Source organism: Capra hircus, chromosome 28 (assembly GCF_001704415.2).
Source record: "Capra hircus breed San Clemente chromosome 28, ASM170441v1, whole genome shotgun sequence".
NCBI classification, from domain to species: Eukaryota; Metazoa; Chordata; class Mammalia; order Artiodactyla; family Bovidae; genus Capra; species Capra hircus.
In genome coordinates this window covers 20,051,538-20,072,739 of record NC_030835.1, presented here as the reverse complement: position 1 = coordinate 20,072,739, position 21,202 = coordinate 20,051,538, and the positions used below count along the sequence as shown (strand labels likewise).

Here is a 21,202-nt window from a genome sequence, read left to right as displayed (position 1 = left end):
GATCCTGGGCCCTACTTGCCCGCAAGTGTTAATATTCAGAACCTGGGGTGATTTTTGAAACCTGCTTATACCAGTATTAAAATGAAAACAAAACAGAAAGGAAGAAGAAAGGGAAAGAGAGAGAGAGGGAAGATAAGAGAAAGGAGAATCCATGCTTACGGCTGCTTTTGCAATTCCATGCATTGGCATTATTTGACCTAGTGATAGCACTGAGCTGAGTCTGGTCACTGACCTGCAGACTGTACATTCATAAGAGAAGGACTGGCTAGGGTTTTCTATGTGTACTTTTTACAGTTTAGTAAGTCAACATTGCAAAAAGTGGAGATGTTACCTCTGGTCCCATCCTTCTCATAAACACTGTCATATTTGCCACGTGGAAGACTTTGCAGCCTTTTTTCACAGTGGATGTTTTTATAGTTATATGGTGCATATTGTTCTGGACCTATGTCATTCACTTACTGTTATATCGTAACCACATATATAGATTTCGCCATAACTATCATTTTAATACCTTCCTAATATTCTGTTGAGGCTTTCCTGGTGGCTCAATGGTAAAGAATCCACCTGCCACAATTAAAAAATAAATAGAATTTAAAAAAAAGAATCCGTCTCCCAATGCAGGAGATGTGGGTTCAACTCTGGGTCAGAAAGATCCCCTGGAGAAGGATATGGCAGCCCACTACAGTATTCTTGCCCAGAAAATTCCATGGACAGAGGAGCCACTGGGCTACAGTTCATGGGGTTGCAAAAGAGTCTTAGTGACTAAACAATAACAATATTTGATCAAGTTGGATATGCCATAATTTAAACTTCCCCATCTTTTTGGACATTCAGCTACTTTCACAAACATTTTTTGCCAATTAAAATATTGCTATGTTAAACATAGGCATGCATTTAATATTCTCCATATTTGGGATTGTTTCCTAAGGGTAGGTTTCCAGAAGTGAAATCACTGGGTCCAAGAGTTGAACCATTTTATGACTCTCGATTCATAATATGGGACCTTTGGACTAAGTGATCTATAAAGTCCCTTCCAGCTCCCACATTCTGTAATTCAGAAGCTTTGAGCTTACATTTTTGAATTTTCTCTTTCTATGTTAAATGTGCTACTTGTTGTTTCTTTTGTTTAGAAAGTATCTCATGTCACGTGATTTGTGAGTCACTCCAAGAGTAGGCTTGGTTTTCTGAACTCAAGCGCCTTCCTTGGCGCCTACAGTGTGTGTTCCTGGTTATACAGTCCTCAAATCACCTGTTTGGGTTTAAAATATAGCCTTTTTGTCCCAAGGTAGGTTTCATTCTTCTTTTCTAGCTGCTTTACCAGGGGTTGTGGAAGATAAAAATATATATACAAAACAAGAAAGCCATGCTAGTTGACATTTTTTTTTTGACGTAACTTTAACTTATTGAAACAGCAGGAGTAGTAACCCCAAGTCCTGAATGACTCTTTTAAACGTCAGCTGGGAAACGACTGCCAAAGGGCCTCAAAACCATTACTTACAAAGGATGATGCTATGGGAATGCCTAGAGAAGCTCATTATACTCTGGGGATGGGAAGAAATGAGCAGTAGGTTGAGGGCCACTGTCTGAAGGGCCTTGTGGTGGGAAAGGAGCACGTTTAGTTCCTGAGGGGCACGTCTCACCCTTCTCTGAGCCCCAGTTACTTGGGTCATGTCCTTTCTGTCGGTTGTCTCCTTGTCTGTTGCTGTGCCAACCAATTAGTCATAAACAGACTCCGAGTGAACAGAAAGCCCTTAATGAAGCATGACCTGGTTCCATCCTATCTCCTCAAATATGCTGAAAGCCCAATTGTCCTCTTTTGTTAATGACTCTCTGATGGTCTTCTGACCTCTTTCTGGCCCTCAGGCCCCCAAAGCCATGGACCACTTCACTGGCTTAGGACTCCATACTGGCCCTGGACTGAACTGAGATGCCTGCCCTCTAGGCTTGGCTGAAGGCTGGGTACCTGTCTTATGATAAAGGTCATGTGACCCCTGGCTTTGGTGTAATTTGTCTATTGGACTTGCGGGTCCTGCACAAAGCTTTGAAGCAAAACCAGGCCATTGGAGTGAGGAACATGGAGGAACTGGAGTCCCAGTGCTGCCCCTGACATACAGCTCTCCTGATGGCTCTGAGCCTTGGAGTCCCCATCTCTCAATTAGGAACCATCATTCTGGCCTTACCTGGCTGCCTCAAGGGGCTTCCCTGGTGGCTCAGACGGTAAAGAATCTGCCCACAATGCAAGAGACTCAAATGGATATCTTGGAGATTAGATGAGGTATCATACACAAAAGCATTTTTTAGACTGCAACTGATGTTCTTAGCCTTAGGGAAAAGTGTGGGGAAGCAATTCTTGCAGGAATGTGCCCAGATCAAGCCTTCTTGTGACCTGGATGAATAGCGAGGCTGTTCAGTATATAAAGCAGGGTGGCAATACAGGGTGCCTGTCCCACTGTCCCAGTGAGCCCTGGGAATCCAAGCCACGCCACCTAGTGACTAGTGTTAGCATGGGAAGGGAGGTAGTAAGATGTGACTTCCTACTTTAAAATGGACTGTGTACAGCAAGAATAACTTTTATATCTTTCCTCCAATGGGGCATTTGTCTTTTGTCCCAATGTTCTGATTATGTGAGTGACATCCACTCATTTCCAATAGCAATTTGAGCTGGCTTTAAAAATTAAACTTCATCTTAGTTAGAACAACCTCAGTTAAAAAGGAAATTTAAAGTATTGGACTTCAGAGATTGTACTTGGAAACTGAATCTGGCTTTGAGCTTCCTAGCAGCCCATAAACAAGGGGAGACATGTAAATAGCTAGTATTATCATTGCATAAAAGAAAGCTTCCTGTTTTGGAATTTAAGGTTCACTCTATAAGCTAGTCTCTTCCAGTGGAGAGGCAATGGGGAAGTGGTGAGGGAATTAGAAACTGAGTCCTTCTTGTTTTTGCCCCTCTATTGTCCCATCAGAAAAGTGGGGGGACCATTTTTCCCTCAGGGTTTGTCCTTCAGGGGGAAAAGTCCCTACCCCTCATCCCTCAGTTTTCCATTCAATTCTGTTCTTCTAAGCTCAGTGAGGAGTCAGGAAAGGGGCCTTTGGGGATCCACATCAAGAAGCTGTCCCAGGGACTTCCCTGGTGGTCTAGTGGTTGAGAGTCTGTCTGCCGATGCAGGGGACATGGGTTCAGTTCGTGCTTCGGGGGGATCCCACATGCCGTGTGGCAGCTGAGCCCATGAGCAACAGCTACTCAGCCTAGAGCCTGTGCCCCTCAAGAGAAGCCGTCACAGTGAAAAGCCTGCACGCCACAGCTAGGGAGAGACCCCTGCTTGCTGCAACTGGAGAAAGCCCGTGCACAGCAACGAAGACCTGGCAGAGCCAACAATAAATAAATCTTAAAAAGAAAAAAAAAAAAAGCTGTCCTGAGTCAGGAATGCAGCTTTCTGCCTGGAGTGGGAATTAACAGCCTTGAGTGGAGGGCAGGTGCCCCCAGCAGCCAACCCTGATCACTCTGCACCCTGTTCCAGGTGGACAGGTTCCTGTACCACATGCGCCTCTCCGATGAGACCCTTTTGGACATCATGGCTCGCTTCCAGGCGGAAATGCAGAAGGGCCTAGGGAAGGACACCAACCCCACAGCCTCGGTGAAGATGCTGCCCACCTTTGTCAGGGCCATTCCAGATGGCTCGGGTGAGTGAGGCTGGGGGCGGCCGGGGACACTGCTCCCCCTGGCTCCCTTTTGGCTGATGGGTACCTGAAATTGTCTCCTGTGTCCTGGCTTACCTCTCCAAGCCCTCTCTCCACATTCCCCCTCCCACCTTCCCGACTCCAGTAATGTTCCGTATCAAAAGTTTTGAGCCAAAGTTCAAATACATCTTGCTTTCTCCCTGCCTGCCTTGGCCCTACGTATTCTGCTCCCTCTCCTGCTAGAGCATCCCAACACTCTTCCCCTTATGAACACCAACCTGGCCTTTCCACCTTAGTGTAGAGATCACTGACTCCACCTGGGAAGCATCCCCATGCGGGGTTAGGTGCTTGTCACCCTGCTGTGTATGGGCGTCTCCCCACTGGACCAATGCTCCCTGCGGGCAGAGTCTGCATCTTCTTCAGCACAGTGCTCTGAGCGCTGCGTAGTCCTGGATGCATGCTAGGCCTGAAATGTCTGCAGAACGGATAGTAAATGGCATTTCACTCCTAAGTGCCTAGGTTCTGGGCTACAGATAGCAAGCAGTGGAAGATAGTATAGTGGAAAAAATATTAAATGGTAGTTGAAGAAACCTGAGTTCTAGGCCCAGGCCTGTCATTCATCAGAGACCTTTGGCAAAATGTTTAGCTTTGATTTTTTCTATCTGTAAAATGTGTTCTCTCTTGGTGCTGTAATAAGTTAGCACATACTTAGTAGCTCTAAACAACGCACATTTATTCTCTTGCAGCCCCGGAGGTCAGAAGTCTGAGATGGGTCTATAATCAAGGGCTATCGTCAGGATGCGGCTGAGCTGCGTTCCTGGTGGAGGCTTTAGGGAAGAGTCTCTCTGTTTCCTCACATTTCCCAGCTTTTCCTATGTTCCCTGGCTCATGCCCTTCCCATCTCCAAGCCCCAGTGTAGCATCTTCAGATCTCTGACTCTGACCCTTCTGCCTCCCTTTCCATATTTTAAAACCCTGTGATTACATTAGGCCAACTGATGAGCAATTTTGATTCTATCGGCAGCCTTCGTTCCTTCTTGTCACAGAACCTAATATATTCATAGGACCCATGATCAGGATGTAAACATCTTGTGGGAACTATTATTTTGCCATCAAACTGCTCTACTCTCAGCCTCTGGGTAAAGCCATAGGAAGGAAAGAAATTGGTATCTACTACACACCTCCTCTGGTCATGGGGTGCTAGGGACTCGCTGTCTCATACAATCCCCATAAGAACCCCATGGTGGAGCTCTTATCCCCAAGTCAGATGAGAGCAGTGAGGAACAAGGGGCTCCCCCGAATGCCAGAGTCCCAGTGCTCCAACCAAGCTCCAGCAGGGGCTTTGGGGCTTTCAAGGGAGCAAGGACTAAAGTTTAGGAAGCGCTCAGGGATATCTGATTGGATTAGCAGGGCTCTGGGCCCCTCTGGGAGAACACCTAGGCCAAAGTTGCTTGACTCTGCCATTTGAGAGGCTCCTGGGAACTGTGATGGGAAAGATCCATTCCCTTGCTGGTGGGGATTGTGCGGCATGGGCTCTGTACCACGTGGAGAAACACAAGCTCTGAAGAGAGACAGTCCTGCTTTGAAATCTCTGCTGAGTTCTGACACTGCTCTTTGAGAATGCTGAGAAGACTGTGGTCCTTGATGGGTCCTCTGGGGCCATTCAGAGAAGCACCTGAGTCCTGAGGGGTGTGTGTGTTGGGGAGCACCAGCTCAGAGTCCTCCTGGATTCCAGTGCTTTGTCTCTTCTTATAGAGGTGTGTCCCCAGAAGCAAGGGGAAGCGGCCTTCGATGGTCTGGAGGCTGCTGGCTGCTTCAGGAAGGTTTGGAAGTGAAACTGACCAAGTTTTAGAAATTACCTCCTCATCAGGCCAGGAGACGCCACCTCCTGTCTTCATGGTCTCCTCAGAGCCTCTCACTACACAATCAGTCTCACCAGGGATTCTGCTGCAGTGAGGTCCCTGGGCCCACAGTCTTTGTGGAACCATATGCCTTTGTCAAGTCCCAGAACCACTGTACCACTGTTCTCATTAGTAAAAGAGATGTGGCCAGTTTGTCCACCAACTTGTAGGTTTGATAGCATCAGATGAGGTCATGTACAAGGAATGCTTGAAACTTTCCAAAATGTCCCAAGTGCAATGGAGCTCCTCTGAGCTCCTGGTCTGATTTTAGGATTATTTCCTAATCTCTTGGGACCTCCATTTCTGAAATGTGTGCAGTTTCCAGAAGAAATTCATCTGCGTTGGCCCATTCTCTAGTTTCCCCTCTTTCATCTGAACCTGCCTGAGGCGGGTAACCTGATAGAGCCTTCGTTACCTCCCAGCTGTCAGTCAGGGAGCTGCGCTTGACTGTGCTTACAAGAGCCTTAAAAGCATGGTTGTCATTTGTGCCTTCTCCTCCACCAGTCACAAGGGGACAGGGAGTGCCCATCTTGTGATTTGAATGTGTCAGTGATTCTTTAGGCCTCTCTTCTTGACCTCTGCCTCCAGGCAGCCTCCTAGGCCGCCTGGAGGCTGAGCCTTGTGGGTGAGACCAGCAGCCTCTGTATTATCAGCTGAGGGCCCCAGACATCTGCACTGGGGCAAAGGTTCCACACTTGCCTAAGCATAAGACTCACCTGGGGGAACTCCTGGGGGACTTCCTTGGTGGCTCAGATGGTAAAGCGTCTGCCTACAATGCGGGAGACCTGGGTTCAATCCCTGGGTTGGGAAGATCCCCTGGAGAAGGAAATGGTAGCCCACTCCTGCACTCTTGCCTAGAAAATCCCATGGATGGAGGAGCCTGGTAGGCTACAGTCCATGGGGTCGCAAAGAGTCAGACACAACTGAGCGACTTCACTTTCACTTCAATGGGATAATTCCTAAATATACAGTTTCCCAGGCTTCTCCCCTTGGAGATCGTGAATCTCCAGAAATCTACTCATTCAGTCCCTGTGCACCTTTGGGAGATGCTGTGCTAGAGAGTGGAGAAGGAACAGGGGCACAAGCCAGACACAGCACAAGCCAGGGCAGGAAAGCCCAGTGTCTACAGTTTCAGCCTACCATGTGGCCACTTTGGCTACCAGCTGACCTCTGGTGTGCAAAATGCTTCCATTTCTGTTTTTACCACCTAGTAGCAATTTCCCTCTGTGTTTTATTTCACATTTTACAAGGAATGAATCTGAATGGCTTAGCTCCCTTAGATTCAGGCAGCTGTGTCTAGGGTCACATGGTACCAAAAATAGGCCATTTGAGTGACCAGATTGATGTGCATGGAGTTTCATTTATACATGCCTTGGGTATATGTCATGAAGTATGCCTGGTACATGCAGCCAATTTTCCAGCATAGTTAATTTTGTATGAAGACTTGTTGGTTCAAGGGTCCACACACATGAGCTCCCATCCCATATCTGTGGCGGATGCTAAAGACACTGGCAGGGTCCTAGGCAGGAATTCTGGCTGGACGGATTGACATCGGGGTGGGCCACCTCACCCCATCACTTGTGTCATTTCTACCTTCTTATTAATAGCATCTGTCTTATACTGGGCTAGCTCATGTTACATTTTCTCCTTTTGGAATGACTCTGCCCCAAAATATTAAGCATCCTTGGCTCCTTGAGGGCCAGAATTAGGTGTTTGCCTCCCTTCCCTCCTAGAGTATTTTCTCTCTGTCCATGAGACTGAAGCTTGTATGAAGCTGGATTCTCTTCCCTGAAATCCTCCTGTCTTTTCTGCCTTATTTGAATTTTGTGAAGTATCAACTCTCCCTTCCTGGTTGTGGTGGTTGTGGTGTGCTAGAATAAGCTCCATCCTCAAGGCTCGTTTCTTTCTTTCTTTCTTTTTTTAAAATTTTTGGTTGTGCTGGGTCTTTCGCTGCCTGCAGGCTTTCTCTAGTTACGGTGTGCAGGCTTCTCACTGCAGCATTTTCCCGTGTTGCGGAGCACAGGCTCTGTATGCATGGGCTTCAGTAGTTACTGTGTGTGCGCAGGCTCAGTAGTTGCGGTGCGTGGTCTTAGTCTCACTGCAGCATGTGGAATCTTCCCAGACCAGGGATTGAACCCGTGCGGATTCAATCAGCAGGTGGATTCTTATCCACTGCACCACCAGAGAAGTCTCTCAAGGCACATTTCTATTACCACCTGCCTAAAGTGCATTCGCATTTCCCCTCTCCCGATGAACACATTTATTCCCCACAGCATGGCTCAGTGGGCAGGGCTGAGGCGGCAGAGGCAGGCAGACTTGGTCACATCCCAACTTTGCCCTTCACTGGGAGGGTGCAAATCAACAGTCACACTTCTAGAGTCTTGGCACACGGGCATACCTGGCTTGTGGGGGTGTGAGATTTCATGTTTATCACAGTCCAACTTCTAATGCAGAGCTTGTGTATAGCAGACTCTCAGTAAATGATAACTTTGGGGGGTTTATATTTTTCATAGAAAATGGGGAATTTCTCTCCCTGGATCTTGGAGGATCCAAGTTTCGAGTCTTGAAGGTGCAAGTCTCTGAAGAGGGGAAACGAAATGTCCAGATGGAGAGTCAGTTTTACCCAACACCCAATGAAATCATCCGAGGGAATGGCACAGAGGTACCAAGACCGGGGGCTCTGTGAAGGTGGTCCTTGGTAGCAAGTTTCTGGATGACCTTAGCCCTGTGTCCTATGCTTTCTTTTCCCTGTAGCTGTTTGAGTACGTAGCTGACTGTCTGGCAGATTTCATGAAGACCAAAGAATTGACGCAGAAGAAATTACCTCTTGGCCTAACCTTTTCCTTTCCCTGCAAACAGACTAAATTAGAAGAGGTAAGACTGGTGCAAGGGAGGGAATAGGCTGTGTAGGATTTGGGTTTGGAGCTGGAGAATGCGGCATGTGAGGGGATCAGGCTGGGAACAGGAAAGATCAGCAGGAATTTTCTTGTTTGCTTTTTCTTTGTTTTTAAACATGTGAGGCAAAGAATATGGTAACACGGCTGCCTTGAGTTTACATTTACCCCGGGCACAGCACAAGGAAGGAAATGTTTTCACCACCAAGCTCAGTGGTTCTCGGACCTTGGTTTAGTCAGAACCCCTGGAGGGCTTGTTAAACACAGATTGCTGGGCCCCATGCAGGAGTTTCTTAACCAGTGGAGCCTTAGATTTGTATTTTTAATAGTTACTGGGTGGTATGGATGTTGCTGGTCTGGCGACCACACTCGGAAGCACCGACATAGTTCACTAGAATAAGAAGGGGAAGGCAGGGGGAGTCTCCTTCTACAGGGAGCCCTTAGGAGGAGGGCTGAAGTGGGGTCACTGGAGGGACAGTGTTACTGAGCAGACCTGGCCTCTGGGATGTGCTCTTAGCCGTGCAACTAGCCAGCTGGGCACTCGGGTAATCTACCTCTCTGTGCCTCAGATTATCAGTTTGTAGATGGGGAGAAGGTAAACCTGATCTTACGTGAATCTGTGAAAAAAAATAAAGGGCCATATAACAGGACAGTGAGTTTTCTGGGGCCAGGAGGCTATTGTCTTGAATCAGCTCTCCTGCCTGGGGTGACGGTCCCTGAACTCTTGCTGCCCAGACCAGTCATGGCCCCCAGCTCACAGCCAACTCATGGACCCACCTTGACTTGGGATGTGTTTGATGTTGTTGCCTTGAGATGTTTATTGATTATGGGATAGTGGAAAGGGAGTGGGTTTTCACATTTAATAAACCTGGCTTGGAACCATGGCTCAGGACATGTTGTGTCCTCTGGGCAAGTTACTTAACTTCTTGGGTCCCTTTTTTTCTTATCTGTAAAACGGGGACACTGTCTACTCACTGGGCCGAAGTGATGCTTAGACAAAGCCTCTGTAATGTGCTGAGCACTGTGCCTGGTGCATCGATGGTAGCTTCAAAGTTTTAATGACTATCCCTATACAACTTGTCTCTTCACGCTTTTGTACCTTGTCCCTCAACTGAACAGATATTTCTGGAGGGCAGGCACTATTTTATATTGTTCTTCCTGTCCATTTCTAGGGTCTCAAGCACGGTGTCTTATATTTAATAGCTGCTTGATAACTATCTGACAATTGAAAGGTGCAATCAATCATTTACTGGATTCCATTGAATGGGAATTTACCATCACCTATTGATACAGGATATGGGCTGAGGTTTACTGATTAGTTATTTTCTAAAGAAAGAATTAGGAGGAAAATAGTGTAAAGGTTTCAGGGAAGTTAGAAGAGGCCAGGCGGAGCTTTGCTTGTCTTTGCACGTTGAAAGGACAGAGTTCCCACAAGTCAGTAGGGAAAGTGGGGGGAGTCAGGAAATCAGGCCTCAATTCTCCAGATAGTTAAACACCTCTTATTTGAGCTTAGGAACAGAGACCTTAAGTGCTGGAGTGGATTGCCAATTTCCTTCTCCAGGGGATCTTCCTGACCCAGGAATCGAACCCGGGTCTCCAGCATTGCAGGCAGACACTTTACCGTCTGAGCCACCAGCGAGGCCCTAAGAAGAAGGAAGATTAGGATAGTGATGATAGACTATACCTCACATTTTTACACTTGTACTATGCTGAACTCTCCATGTGTATAACCTCATTAAAATCCCAAAGCAATCATATGAGGCAGATAAAATTATTTCTATTTTATATTTGAAGAAACTGCAGTTCAGAGAGGTTAAGAGACTTATCCAAGGCCACACAGCCAAGAACTGCTCAACCCAAGCTCACAAACTCTCTGACCACACTGATTTTCCAAAAAGACACAGTTCTAGAAAGTTGTTTAAAATGCCAGCAGGGGACTCCCTGCTGATCCAGTGGTTTATTCTCCCTGCTCCCAGTGTAGAGGGGGTGTAGGCTTGATCAGTGGTCAGAGAACTAAGATTTTTTACATGCTGTGCAGCATGCCACACACCCCCCGCCCAAAAGTAAGTAAATAAAATTGTTTTTTTTTAAAAAATACCAACAGGTGCCTGAAAGCATTTGACCCATTTTGTGTTGTACACCAAGGAGAGTTTTCAGATGACATTTAAACTAGGCAAGGGTGGCTTGATTATATCAAGTAAAGGTGAAAATATTTCTCTTCAAACTCTAGTTGAATTACTTGCATTTTACAAAATTTCCTCCCAGGCTGCCTTTCAGAGAAGTCTAAAGGAGAAAAGTTTCAGTCACAAGGAAATGAATTAGTAATAACAACCAAGGGTGGGCATAGCTGTTTAACCACGATTCTGCTGCATGTAAATTTGTGACATGAAAATTAGGGCTTTGGAGAAGGTGGAGTCTGATCGGCCATGTAGGTACAGAAGGAGGTGGGAAAGGGAAGATTTCCTGAAGGGGTGTGACTGAGGAGGATTCTTTGTGACACTAAAAAATGATTAAAGGAGACCAGGGCATTGGACTTAAAGGAGAAGGTCATTTGTTGTTGCTTTGTTTATTTAAATGAGGAAACAGAAAAGTCTTCATCAAAGAAAAATTTCTGTGTGTGTATGTGTGTTTCTGATGATAAAATGGCAATATTTCTTAAAGGTAGGGGAAAAAAAGAGAGAGAAAAGAGGGTTGGAATTGAAAACTTTAAAGAATCCTCTAATCTCAAGCTTCAGAGACACCCACTACTAGAATTATTGGGTTTTCCTTGCAGTCATGAAAGTGTTAGTCATTCAGTCGTGTCCGACTCTTTGGGATCTCATGGACTATAGCCTGTTAGCCTCCTCTGTCCAGGGCAAGAATACTGGAGTGGGTAGCCATTCCCTTCTCCAGGGGATCTTCCTCAACCAGAGACTGAGCCTGGGTTTCCTGAATTGCAGGCGGATTCTTTACTGTCTGAGCCCCTTGCAATCGTATCTATATTGAATACTGGTGCTATGCTGTATGTACAGCTTTTTTTCCCACTTAACAATATGTCACATACATTTATTCCCCACTCCCTCATATATCTCCCCTTAACAGGTCCCACATTGTCCCTGGCATCCTTTTTGAGGGGATACCACCAAACAATCTCTCACTCCTCTGTCCACCATAGCCCAAGAAGGCAGAAGTTAGGGGGAGCTACCACTAGGCGGCGCTGTGGTGCAGGGAAAAAACCTGCTCTCTGAGGGGTTAGAGGGGTGTAGGGGAGGGGGTTAGTGTCAGAAACCTGCATTCCAGCTGGGCTCTCTCCTTCACTGACTATGATACTTTCACTGACTATGATACTCGGAGCAACTTCCTTCTTTTCTGAAGCTTGTCTGCTTTATTCATAAGCTGAGGGGGTGGGGCTAGTCAGGGAGTTTGTAAGTTTGGGCTCAACTCCTCTCCACTAGGTAACCTTGGTCATCTTTTAATCTCCAAGTTCTCCTTCAGTCTGAAAAATCCTGTGATTATTTGCTAGGTTAGATGTGAAACTCTTTGAGAAACACCACTTGTAAGCAGATAATTGATAATGCATATTGAGATCTATTTTTCCAAGTTGAAATTCAGTCCCCCAAAGAGTCTTACAAGGTAACATGTTGGTTCTGCTTTGTGGACCTGGCAAACTAGACATTCTGCACACATCATGTATCTACCACATTCCGGGTGCTTCCATCAGAACACTCCTGAGACAGAGGCAGGGAGGCGATGTTTCCATTTCCAGCTGAATAAACTGAGGCTCAGGGAGGTTAAATGACTTGTACAATGTGTTGTGAACCCAAGCATTCTGACTCTGCAGCCATTGTTCTTTCTGCCCCTGTTTATAATATTTTAAACTGCTCAGATGAGAGTAAGAAGCATGTCGAAATTATTAGAAAAGGCCTCTAAGGAAATGAAAGAATTGGTGTGACTCAACTTAAAGAGAAGGCTACAGGGGACCCACTGTAGTAAGCATGAAATTTCTGCAGCTCGTTTTCAGAACTGAGTGCCTTCTTTATTTTGTCTGGATCTAACATCTTCCCCCAGGGTATCCTGCTTTCATGGACGAAGAAGTTTAAGGCGAGGGGAGTTCTGGGCACAGACGTAGTGAGCTCTCTGACCAATGCTATGAAAAGACACCAGGTAAGGAACCCATCTTGGTGTGGGGAGCTCCCCAAGTTCCGGCCCTTGTCTCTTGTGGGGGTGGGGAAGGGTTGCCTTCTACTGTGCCTGCCCCTGAAGGAGAATCAGAGAAGGACTTGATCTTAAGAAAGTTCTCACTGTAGCACAGATGTGGCCAATTTGGATAAACCCTCCTGTGGGCCTGGTATGTGGCAAGTGTTCTAATTACTGTTGAAGGGTGACCCATACTTCCCTGGGGCCTCCCCAGCTGCCACAGCCTCTTCAGGGGTCTTGGTTAGACTTTATGCTATGTGAGGCTCCAAGGCCTCACCTTTCCTCTCTGAGGCATGAAAGGTCATTTTCTTTCCTGTCTGGTTCTCTCTCCCATTTTCCACACCCTACTCCTTGAATATCTCTATTTGTTGGATACATTTTACAATAATTTAAAGAACTATTAAAGCAAGCCATGCTCCTGGCTGACCTGAGTACACAAATTAACCCAATTGACTTGTTACACTGACAATGTGAGAAATATTTTGAAGTATACCCTTCCAGTCTCTTTTCTCTTTAAAGTTGCTACCGTAGCCTTTTGCATACGTTTTCTCTTATTGTTTTCATTTTGCTTTAAAATGCTCTCCCAAACCTTGTGGGACTGTGGTGCAATAACCCTCGATGACTTGATAGAACAGGAAACCCCTGGTGCTGCTCACAGAGAGGACTTGGCTAAGGCTGGTTAAAATGTCCCTGTGGACGAGGACTTTGGTGTTTTCTCCTGGAGGCACCATTCCTCCTAGGATAAACATGATTCCTCAGCGTTCTTCAAGCACTGGCTGGAGTCCTGGAGATCTGTCCCTCATGCTTTCATTGCTCAGAGGCCTTCACCCATGAAACAGGAGCGTGGGTTTCATTCACTCTCAGTCTCAACTGCTCTTTTTCTCTCCTGGACCTTAAACCTTGAGAAAGTCCTTCTTTCTTCTTATTTTTTTTTTTTTTTTTAGCAATTTAAATTTTTTCTAGAAGATTATTTAACTTAATTTCAATATACGGTCATCAGAGGAAACAGAAACAACAGAGAGGAATAACAGTGTATATATATCACCCAGTTGGGCCGACAACCTACATCCATACTTGAACAACACTGGGAAGTCCCGAGTAACAGCAATCTGGAGCCCCAGTTGGGAAAGGGGTCCAAGGTGGTGCATCCACATCATGGGTGAGACTTCAGATCGCAGTTCTGGGGGCTTCTGCTTATAATCCCAGCCTGCAAACTACTATTAACCAGTTTTCACATAAAAATGCAGCTCTGGTTTTCCTTTAACTTTTACAATGCTATTCGTTTCAACTTGTGAATCTTAAGATTCCTTAGACCCTGGGGGACTAACGAGGTCTCCAGGGGTTTAAGAAAGTCCAAGACCCACTCCTTTTCTTCTCTAAAGTGCCACTTGACTTGCTGGTAACCGCCCGTGTGCTTGCAGGCAGACATGTAGTTCTGCCAAGGTCGGAAGTCAGTCAGAGGCCTGCTCCCCTAATTTTGAATCCCAAACAAGACTACCTCCATTTTTATTTCCCTAACAGTTCTTTCCTGTTTTGCTAGTTCACCTTGAGTCACAGGTGTGTAGGAGCTAGGGGTCAGAAGGAAAAGGCAGAACATCTTGATTGAAGGCAGACAACTGCAGTGGAGCAAAGCCCTTATTTCTTACAGGCAGGCCCAGAGGGCAGGATCTAGTGATTCTCTCAACCAGGCACCTTCATTACTTTCGCTTCCCCTAGGAGAAGGCAATGGCACCCCACTCCAGGACCCTTGCCTGGAAAATCCTATGGACGGAGGAGCCTGGTGGGCTGCAGTCCATGGGGTCACAAAGAGTTGGACACAACTGAGCAACTTCACTTTCACCTTTCACTTTCATGCACTGGAGAAGGAAATGGCAACCCACTCCAGTGTTCTTGCCTGGAGAATCCCAGGGACGGGGGAGCCTGGTGGGCTGCCGCCTATGGGGTCACACAGAGTTGGACACGACTGAAGTGACTTAGCAGCATGGGGAAAACTAAGGGAATAGCGCCTCTCTCCCACACACTGATGCCCTCTGGGACTGGTATTCCAGCAGGACTTAGATGTGGACATCCTGGCTTTGGTCAACGACACTGTGGGGACCATGATGACGTGCGCCTATGACGATCCCTACTGCGAAGTTGGTGTCATCATCGGTAACTCAATTTGCCTTGCTCTTTGGAGGTGGGTTGAAAGGGGCTGGTTTGGGGCTTAGTTTCAGGAAACCCTGAGCAAATTCTGTGGGAAGAGTATTGGTATTTTCTACTTAGAAGAAGCAACATAGGGAGATAGAAAATTAATACACGCGTTCATTCAACAAGTGTTTACTGAGTAACCACTGCGTGCTGGGCCTTGGGCTCTGTGTTGGATGCTCGATGATGAGAGTCCCAAAGATTCCTGTACTCATGAAATTTTCAGTGCAGAGGTGAGTGAGAGACCAAAAAGGCCTAAACAAACCATATTTCAGGTGGTTAGTGTGATGAGGAATATAAACCAGGGTGAGGTGACTGAGAGTGAGGTTAGTGGGCTTGTGAGGTGAGACCTCACTGAGGGGTGACATTTGAGCAGGGACCTCAGTGATGAGGAGGAGGGAGCAAAGCAGAGATGGAGAGGAAGCGAATCCTGTGGCCTGTGACAGGGGAATGAGTCTGGGCTGCTCGAGGAGCCCTAAAAGGCTGAATGGTTGTGAATCAAAGCAAGTGAGGCTGAGAGTAGAAGGCCATTCGGGTGAGAAAGAGTGGCTGGGACTGGGCAGATCACCGAGGACATGGGACACAGTCCCTGGGAAGGTCTTTGACTTTAAACCCACGGGAGACAAGGCACTAGAGGACTTTGGGTGGTGGATGGACAAGTGGGGTGTGCATTTTGCAAAAGCTCATTTGGCTGCTGTGTAGAGAATCAACTACTGGGGGTCAGGCCAGCCAAGAGGCCACTGCGCTCTGTGGCACAGGACCAGGGAGGCCACAGCAAAGTGGGAGTGTCTGTGGGTGGTCTCAACACCTGAGCTGGAAGGGGGCCCTCCTGGAGGGGTCCATGAAAAGGGCTGTGTGGGGTCAGTAAGGCCAAATGGACCAGATTTATAGGCTGTTCTCAAATGTCCCTTCAATCCTCCTATTCCTTTACTACTATTGGGGAAAGTTTTCTGAATTGTTTTTTCCTAATTAGCATCTCACTCTCCTCAGTCTGACTTTCCCAAAGAGCAGGATCTTTACATCTGGGGGTCTTGATTTGCCTTCCAGTTTCTGGAGCCCTGTATCTCAGAATGGGCCTGGCGCTTGCCCGGCATGGCATCTGCTACAGTCGGCTGTGCCTGTCTTACTGACTCTGTCTGATAACCTGCTAATTGGGTGCCAGTGTCTGTACTTTAAGCCTTTTCCAAATATTGTCTTACAATCTGATTGCCTAAATCTCTTATTTCTCATGTTGCCTTTAAAATCCTGAGACCTAAATATCAGCCAGGGAAAGATACTTAAAATTAAAACAACAATAACAACAACAACAAAATAGCTTTATTGGGACTTCCCTGGTAATCCTGCGGTTAAGACCCCACATTTCCACTGCAGGGGGCACAAGTTTGGCCCCTGGTTGGCCAACTAAGATCCCGCATGCCACGTGTCACGGCCAAACAAACAAAGACTCTCTTTGAAGCATAGGGTTTGAAGCATAAAAACCCTCTCATTTAGGTAATAATTAGTGATTTTAGTGAATTTATCGAGTTTTGTAATCATCACCACAGTCCAGCTGGGACGTTTCCATCATCCAAATATGTCTCAAATAGGTTGTGCCTGTCTGCAAGCCACTCCTCACTACTCAAGTGTTTGAGGCATTTCCTTGCAGTGAATTTATGTTTGAATAATGCATGTTGCTCTCTCATGCGATAGCTCATCACTGTCAAAGATAAGGATGTAGCTTATGCTAGGGACAATTTGCGGCAGGTATGAGTAAGGAATATTTTTAGTATCAAATAGAGAAGAGGCTAAGTAGCACAGGGAAAAGATTAAAAATATTAGTGAGTCGGTGAATTTTTAAAAACAGAAGATTCAGTTTACTCATCCTCCTCTCCGTAAATGTGCTCTGTCAGCTTTCATACATATTCATCAGGGGCTTCTTCACAATTGACTCCATTCATAACAGCAGACCATTAACACCCTGACAAGTGTGGACTTGACATGTCAGCTTTATTCCTCATGAACTCCCGGGCTGGCCAAAGCTGCTTCCCTCAGCAAGAACCAGCCCAGGGAGTGGATCAAAAGCACTTTGTGGTGCATTCAGAGGACTCTCGGGCGGTTGAGGGTTTCCTCTGTCTTTGCCCAGCTGGGAGCCCTCGCGTCTGTTCGTTTTCTCTCTGCTCCCTCGTCCAGGTACCGGCACCAACGCGTGCTACATGGAGGACATGAGCAACATCGACCTGGTGGAGGGCGACGAGGGAAGGATGTGCATCAACACCGAGTGGGGGGCCTTCGGGGACGACGGGGCCCTGGAGGACATCCGCACTGAATTCGACCGGGAGCTGGACCTCGGCTCTCTTAACCCCGGGAAGCAGCTGTGAGTACCCTGTGCTGTAGTCTGGGCATCGGCACCAGTGACTGTCCACTCACTCAGGTACGCTTTATACCTGGGAGTCTTCCTAGCTGTTGCTTGTTGTCCATCACAGGGAGTTTAAGAGGCGAGGCTTGTACTGGTATTTCAGTTTTACCAGATAGATGAGGAAAGGGAAGCCAAAGAAGTTGAGCGATTTCTCCCAGGTCATATCCCTGATCAAATTCAATCCAGAGGCAGGGGAGATACAGCTGTGAGCCTGGTGACTCAAGTCCTGCCGTGTTGGCCCATTGGAATGAATGGTCACAGAACAAATCAGTGCAGCCCGAGGAAGCACACATTCCTCGTTCGTGTTTCCGGGCTCCCCTGCACCTCACTTTCTCCTAGACCTCACCACGAAGCACCTGGTGTGAGTCCCTCCCAGCCTCAGGTCCCATGGAGACTTCCTGCATGCTTATCCCACGCTCACATGTAGTATAAGCCTTCAGGGTCTGCCCCAGCTCTAACTGAATGCTGAGCTCCCTGAAGGCAGCTACACTTGGGAATTCCTTTCCTTTCTACACATAGTGTCTTTACACGTTGTTGCAGCTTTAAGTGTTAAAAAGAAACAAACAAAAGTGTCTGTTGAATGAAAAAATGTTTACAATTAAAAAAAATAATTTCAGATTTATAGAAAAGTAGTGAAATAGTACAACTTTCAGTCAAATTCCCAAATAGTAACATTCTATCTGTGTGTATATGTATATACACAGACACATAAAATATGCACCTGTATAAAATATACACCTGTATAAACACATGTCTGGATAAAATTATTTTTCTGAACCATCTGAGACTACAGTTGCAAATGTAGTATCCCTTCACCGCTATACTTCAGAGTATTACCTGAGAACAAGCGCATTCTCTTATACAACCAAAGTGTAATGATCAAAATTAGAACATTAGCATTGAATCAGTTCTAATATCTAATTTATAGATCTTACTCAAAACTCACCAGCTGCCCCACTAATGTCCTTTATTTAAAAAGAAAAATTGTCCAGGCCCAGGATCACACATTACATGTTGCTGCTGTGTCTTTTAGCCTCTTTCAATCTTCTGTAATATAGTTTTGCTTTTCATGGTCTTCAAGAACACAGATCATGTATTTCACAGCAGATCTCTCAACGTGTGTTTGTCTGGCGTTTCTCATGATTAGAGTCAGGCGATGCATTTTTAGCAGGACTGTCACACAAGTGGTGTGTGTCCTTCCCAGGGCATCAGATCTGGAAGTGTATAATATTTATTCAGTTCCTGGTGACACAAATTCAGATCACTTGGTTAAGGGAATATTCGAGAGGTTTTTCCACCACAAGGTTATTCCCTCTGTAATGAATAAGTATCTGGTGAAGAGATTCTTTGAGACTATGCAATTATCCTGTGTTTCATTAAACTTTTACTCTCTAGTTTTAGCATCCATTGATGAATTTCTAGATCCATCATTCCCTCTGCAGTTATTAGTTGCTATTCTACTGTAAGGAGTACTGTAAGGAAGAGCTAGCTCCTCCACTTACTTCCGTATACTAATATGGATTCTTTTATAATTTAATGAGTTATAATTTTTTCCTATCATTATTTTATCATTGCTTCCTATCAAAATTTTTTTTTCAGATTTAGCCAGTGGAAGCTCAAGCTAGTCCCTAAGTGCTTTTGACATGTTCCCATCCCTCTTTAAGTACTTCCCTATTTTCTTGCACAGTAAGATGCTCCAGGCCCACCATGTACTTTCCCAGTCCCAGCAATGGAATCAACCATTTTCCCAAGAAGCCTGCTGAATAAACATTTTAAGTACCTCCTGGAAACAACTCCACACTCGAAGTGAATATCCGAGGAACAAATTTCTGCTTCTGATGTACTCGTTCCCCAGCACACACCCATTCTGCTGGTGACACAGAACAGTCACAGCCTAAGGAGCCGGGTCCATTGTGAGGACTTAAGCATCCTCACACTGTTAATTTCACTTAACATAATTCCACTGTCCCAAGCTCAGCTGGGATTTCTTTCTGTTGTCTTCTATTTTTGCAATGTTTTAAGACTTTTTTATAATGAAATAGATAAAGTTGATTAGGAAACTGGTTGCCCTTGATTTTGTATTTTATTATGTTTGCAGAATAAAAATTATATTGAATAGTTTACTTGGGAAACAGTTAGTAATTGCTTGTTGTATGCAGACTGAAAGTCCATATGTGGGTAACCTGGTGGGACATTTCACCCATATTATTGTGTGTGCGTGTCTATAGATTTTATTTTGTTATTATATTTAAAAATTTTATTGGAGTATGGTTGATTTATAGTATTAGTTTCAGGTGTACAACAAAGTGATTCAGTTATACATATACATATATTCATTATTTTCCAGATTTTTTCCCATATAGATTATTACAGACTATTGATAGAGTTCCCTGTTCTGTACAGTAGGTCCTTGTTGGTTATCTATTTTACTCATATTATTGTAGAACCTCTCTGAGGCTATCTAAGCCCAACTAACAGACACAACATCTTTTTCTTTTGGGCAGAAACGTGTAGGAGTTGGAAAAAATTTCAAATTTGGATTTGTCATGCTGTGGTTAGTGATCTTGGGAAAGTACCTAAATTCTCTGAAGTTGAGATTCCTTATATCTGAGACTGGCACCCCCACAGTCAAGTGTGATTTGAGATAAAGATTCTTGGACTCAAGCACTTTGTGATCAGAAAAGAATCATAGGTTTTCTCTAGTTCAGTGTTCCTCTTTTATAAGTGAGGATAATGCAGCTCAGAGAGCTGCAGTGGGCTCTGAAGGGCACCTCAAGGTGGGGCAAGGACTGAGGCCTCCTGACCCAGAAAGAGGCCTTTCCACTCCTTGTGTTCCTGACCATGGGCCATGGCTCATGGGCTTGGGAGAGGAATGCTGCATAACCGAAGGCATTGCTGCCACTTATCTGTTCACCAAATTGTAGGTTTGAAAAGATGATCAGCGGCCTGTACTTGGGTGAACTCGTCAGGCTTATCTTGCTGAAGATGGCCAAGGCAGGCCTCCTGTTTGGCGGCGAGAAATCCTCTGCTCTTCACATTAAGGGCAAGATTGAAACACGACATGTAGCTGCCATGGAGAGGTGAGCTACTGGCAGGATCCCTCCCACCTTGACTCTGAAGAGGGTAGGGTGGGCAGCCAAGGCATGGTGTGCTCATGGGAGTGGTGCATAGGAGGAACCAGGTCTTCCTTCTTCACCGGGATGATTTCAGACTTGTGCACAGCTTCAGGTGGATTAGCAGTGCCTGTTGCGCCTCACATGTGGCTTCCGGTTGGTATCAGTAACCAGGGATTCTGCTGTTGGAGGTTTACCCCCTTCTTACGTTTTGTTGCCTTTTTCCTCCCTAAACTGGTGACATAACTTTTTTCAGGTTGCAGACCCCTTTGAGAGTCTAAGTTCTGGACCTTTTACCTCCAAAATACACACTTGCACACAACTTTGCTCATTATATCAGGGTATCCTTGGAACCATTAAGGCCCTAGCGTGGAATCCAAGTTAAGAATTCCCACTACAGCAATAATCTTCTCTACCTGCTGCTGTCAGGGACTGCATTAGGCTTTGGCTTTGGTGATTAGAGGGAAGAGCTCACACAAAGGTCTGCAGTAGGGAGCTGACTGCTGAGGGTGACTGGCCCCGGTTGACTCGAGATCCTGTTAGAAACCCTGGCACTGCCCTGAGCTTTGCAATCAGCTTAGATTCTGAGCTCAGCAGGGAGACACTTGACTTCCAGAGTCTGTGTTTATGCAGAGCTTGGCAAGGACTGAGTTTCTATGAAAGGCAGTGCAGTACAGGGTGCTTACAAGGGTGGGCTCCTTAATCTAACTGCCTAAGTTCAAATCTTGACCCTTGCACTCACCAGCAAAGTGCCTATGGACAGGTTATCTACCCTGTCTGTGCCTCAGATCCCTCTTCGGCACAGTAGGATAATGACTGTCCTCCCCCCAGGTTTGTTGTGAGGACTAAGTTAACACAC

The 21,202-nt window shown here is 45.9% G+C and overlaps 1 protein-coding gene across 2 annotated transcripts in view; it reads left to right on the top strand.

Moving 5' to 3' along the window:
- The window catches only part of HKDC1 (hexokinase domain containing 1), a 41,997-nt gene that overhangs the window by 1,988 nt on the left and 18,807 nt on the right, over positions 1-21,202 (top strand). Inside the window, exons 2-8 of one of the 2 annotated variants that reach the window (XM_018042596.1) lie at positions 3,519-3,681; positions 8,092-8,240; positions 8,333-8,452; positions 12,520-12,615; positions 14,697-14,799; positions 17,005-17,188; positions 20,155-20,310. In XM_018042596.1, the coding sequence (XP_017898085.1) occupies positions 3,519-3,681; positions 8,092-8,240; positions 8,333-8,452; positions 12,520-12,615; positions 14,697-14,799; positions 17,005-17,188; positions 20,155-20,310 (971 nt within the window). The remainder of the gene's footprint in view (positions 1-3,518; positions 3,682-8,091; positions 8,241-8,332; positions 8,453-12,519; positions 12,616-14,696; positions 14,800-17,004; positions 17,189-20,154; positions 20,311-21,202) is intronic. The other variant, XM_018042597.1, reaches the window with a different exon arrangement.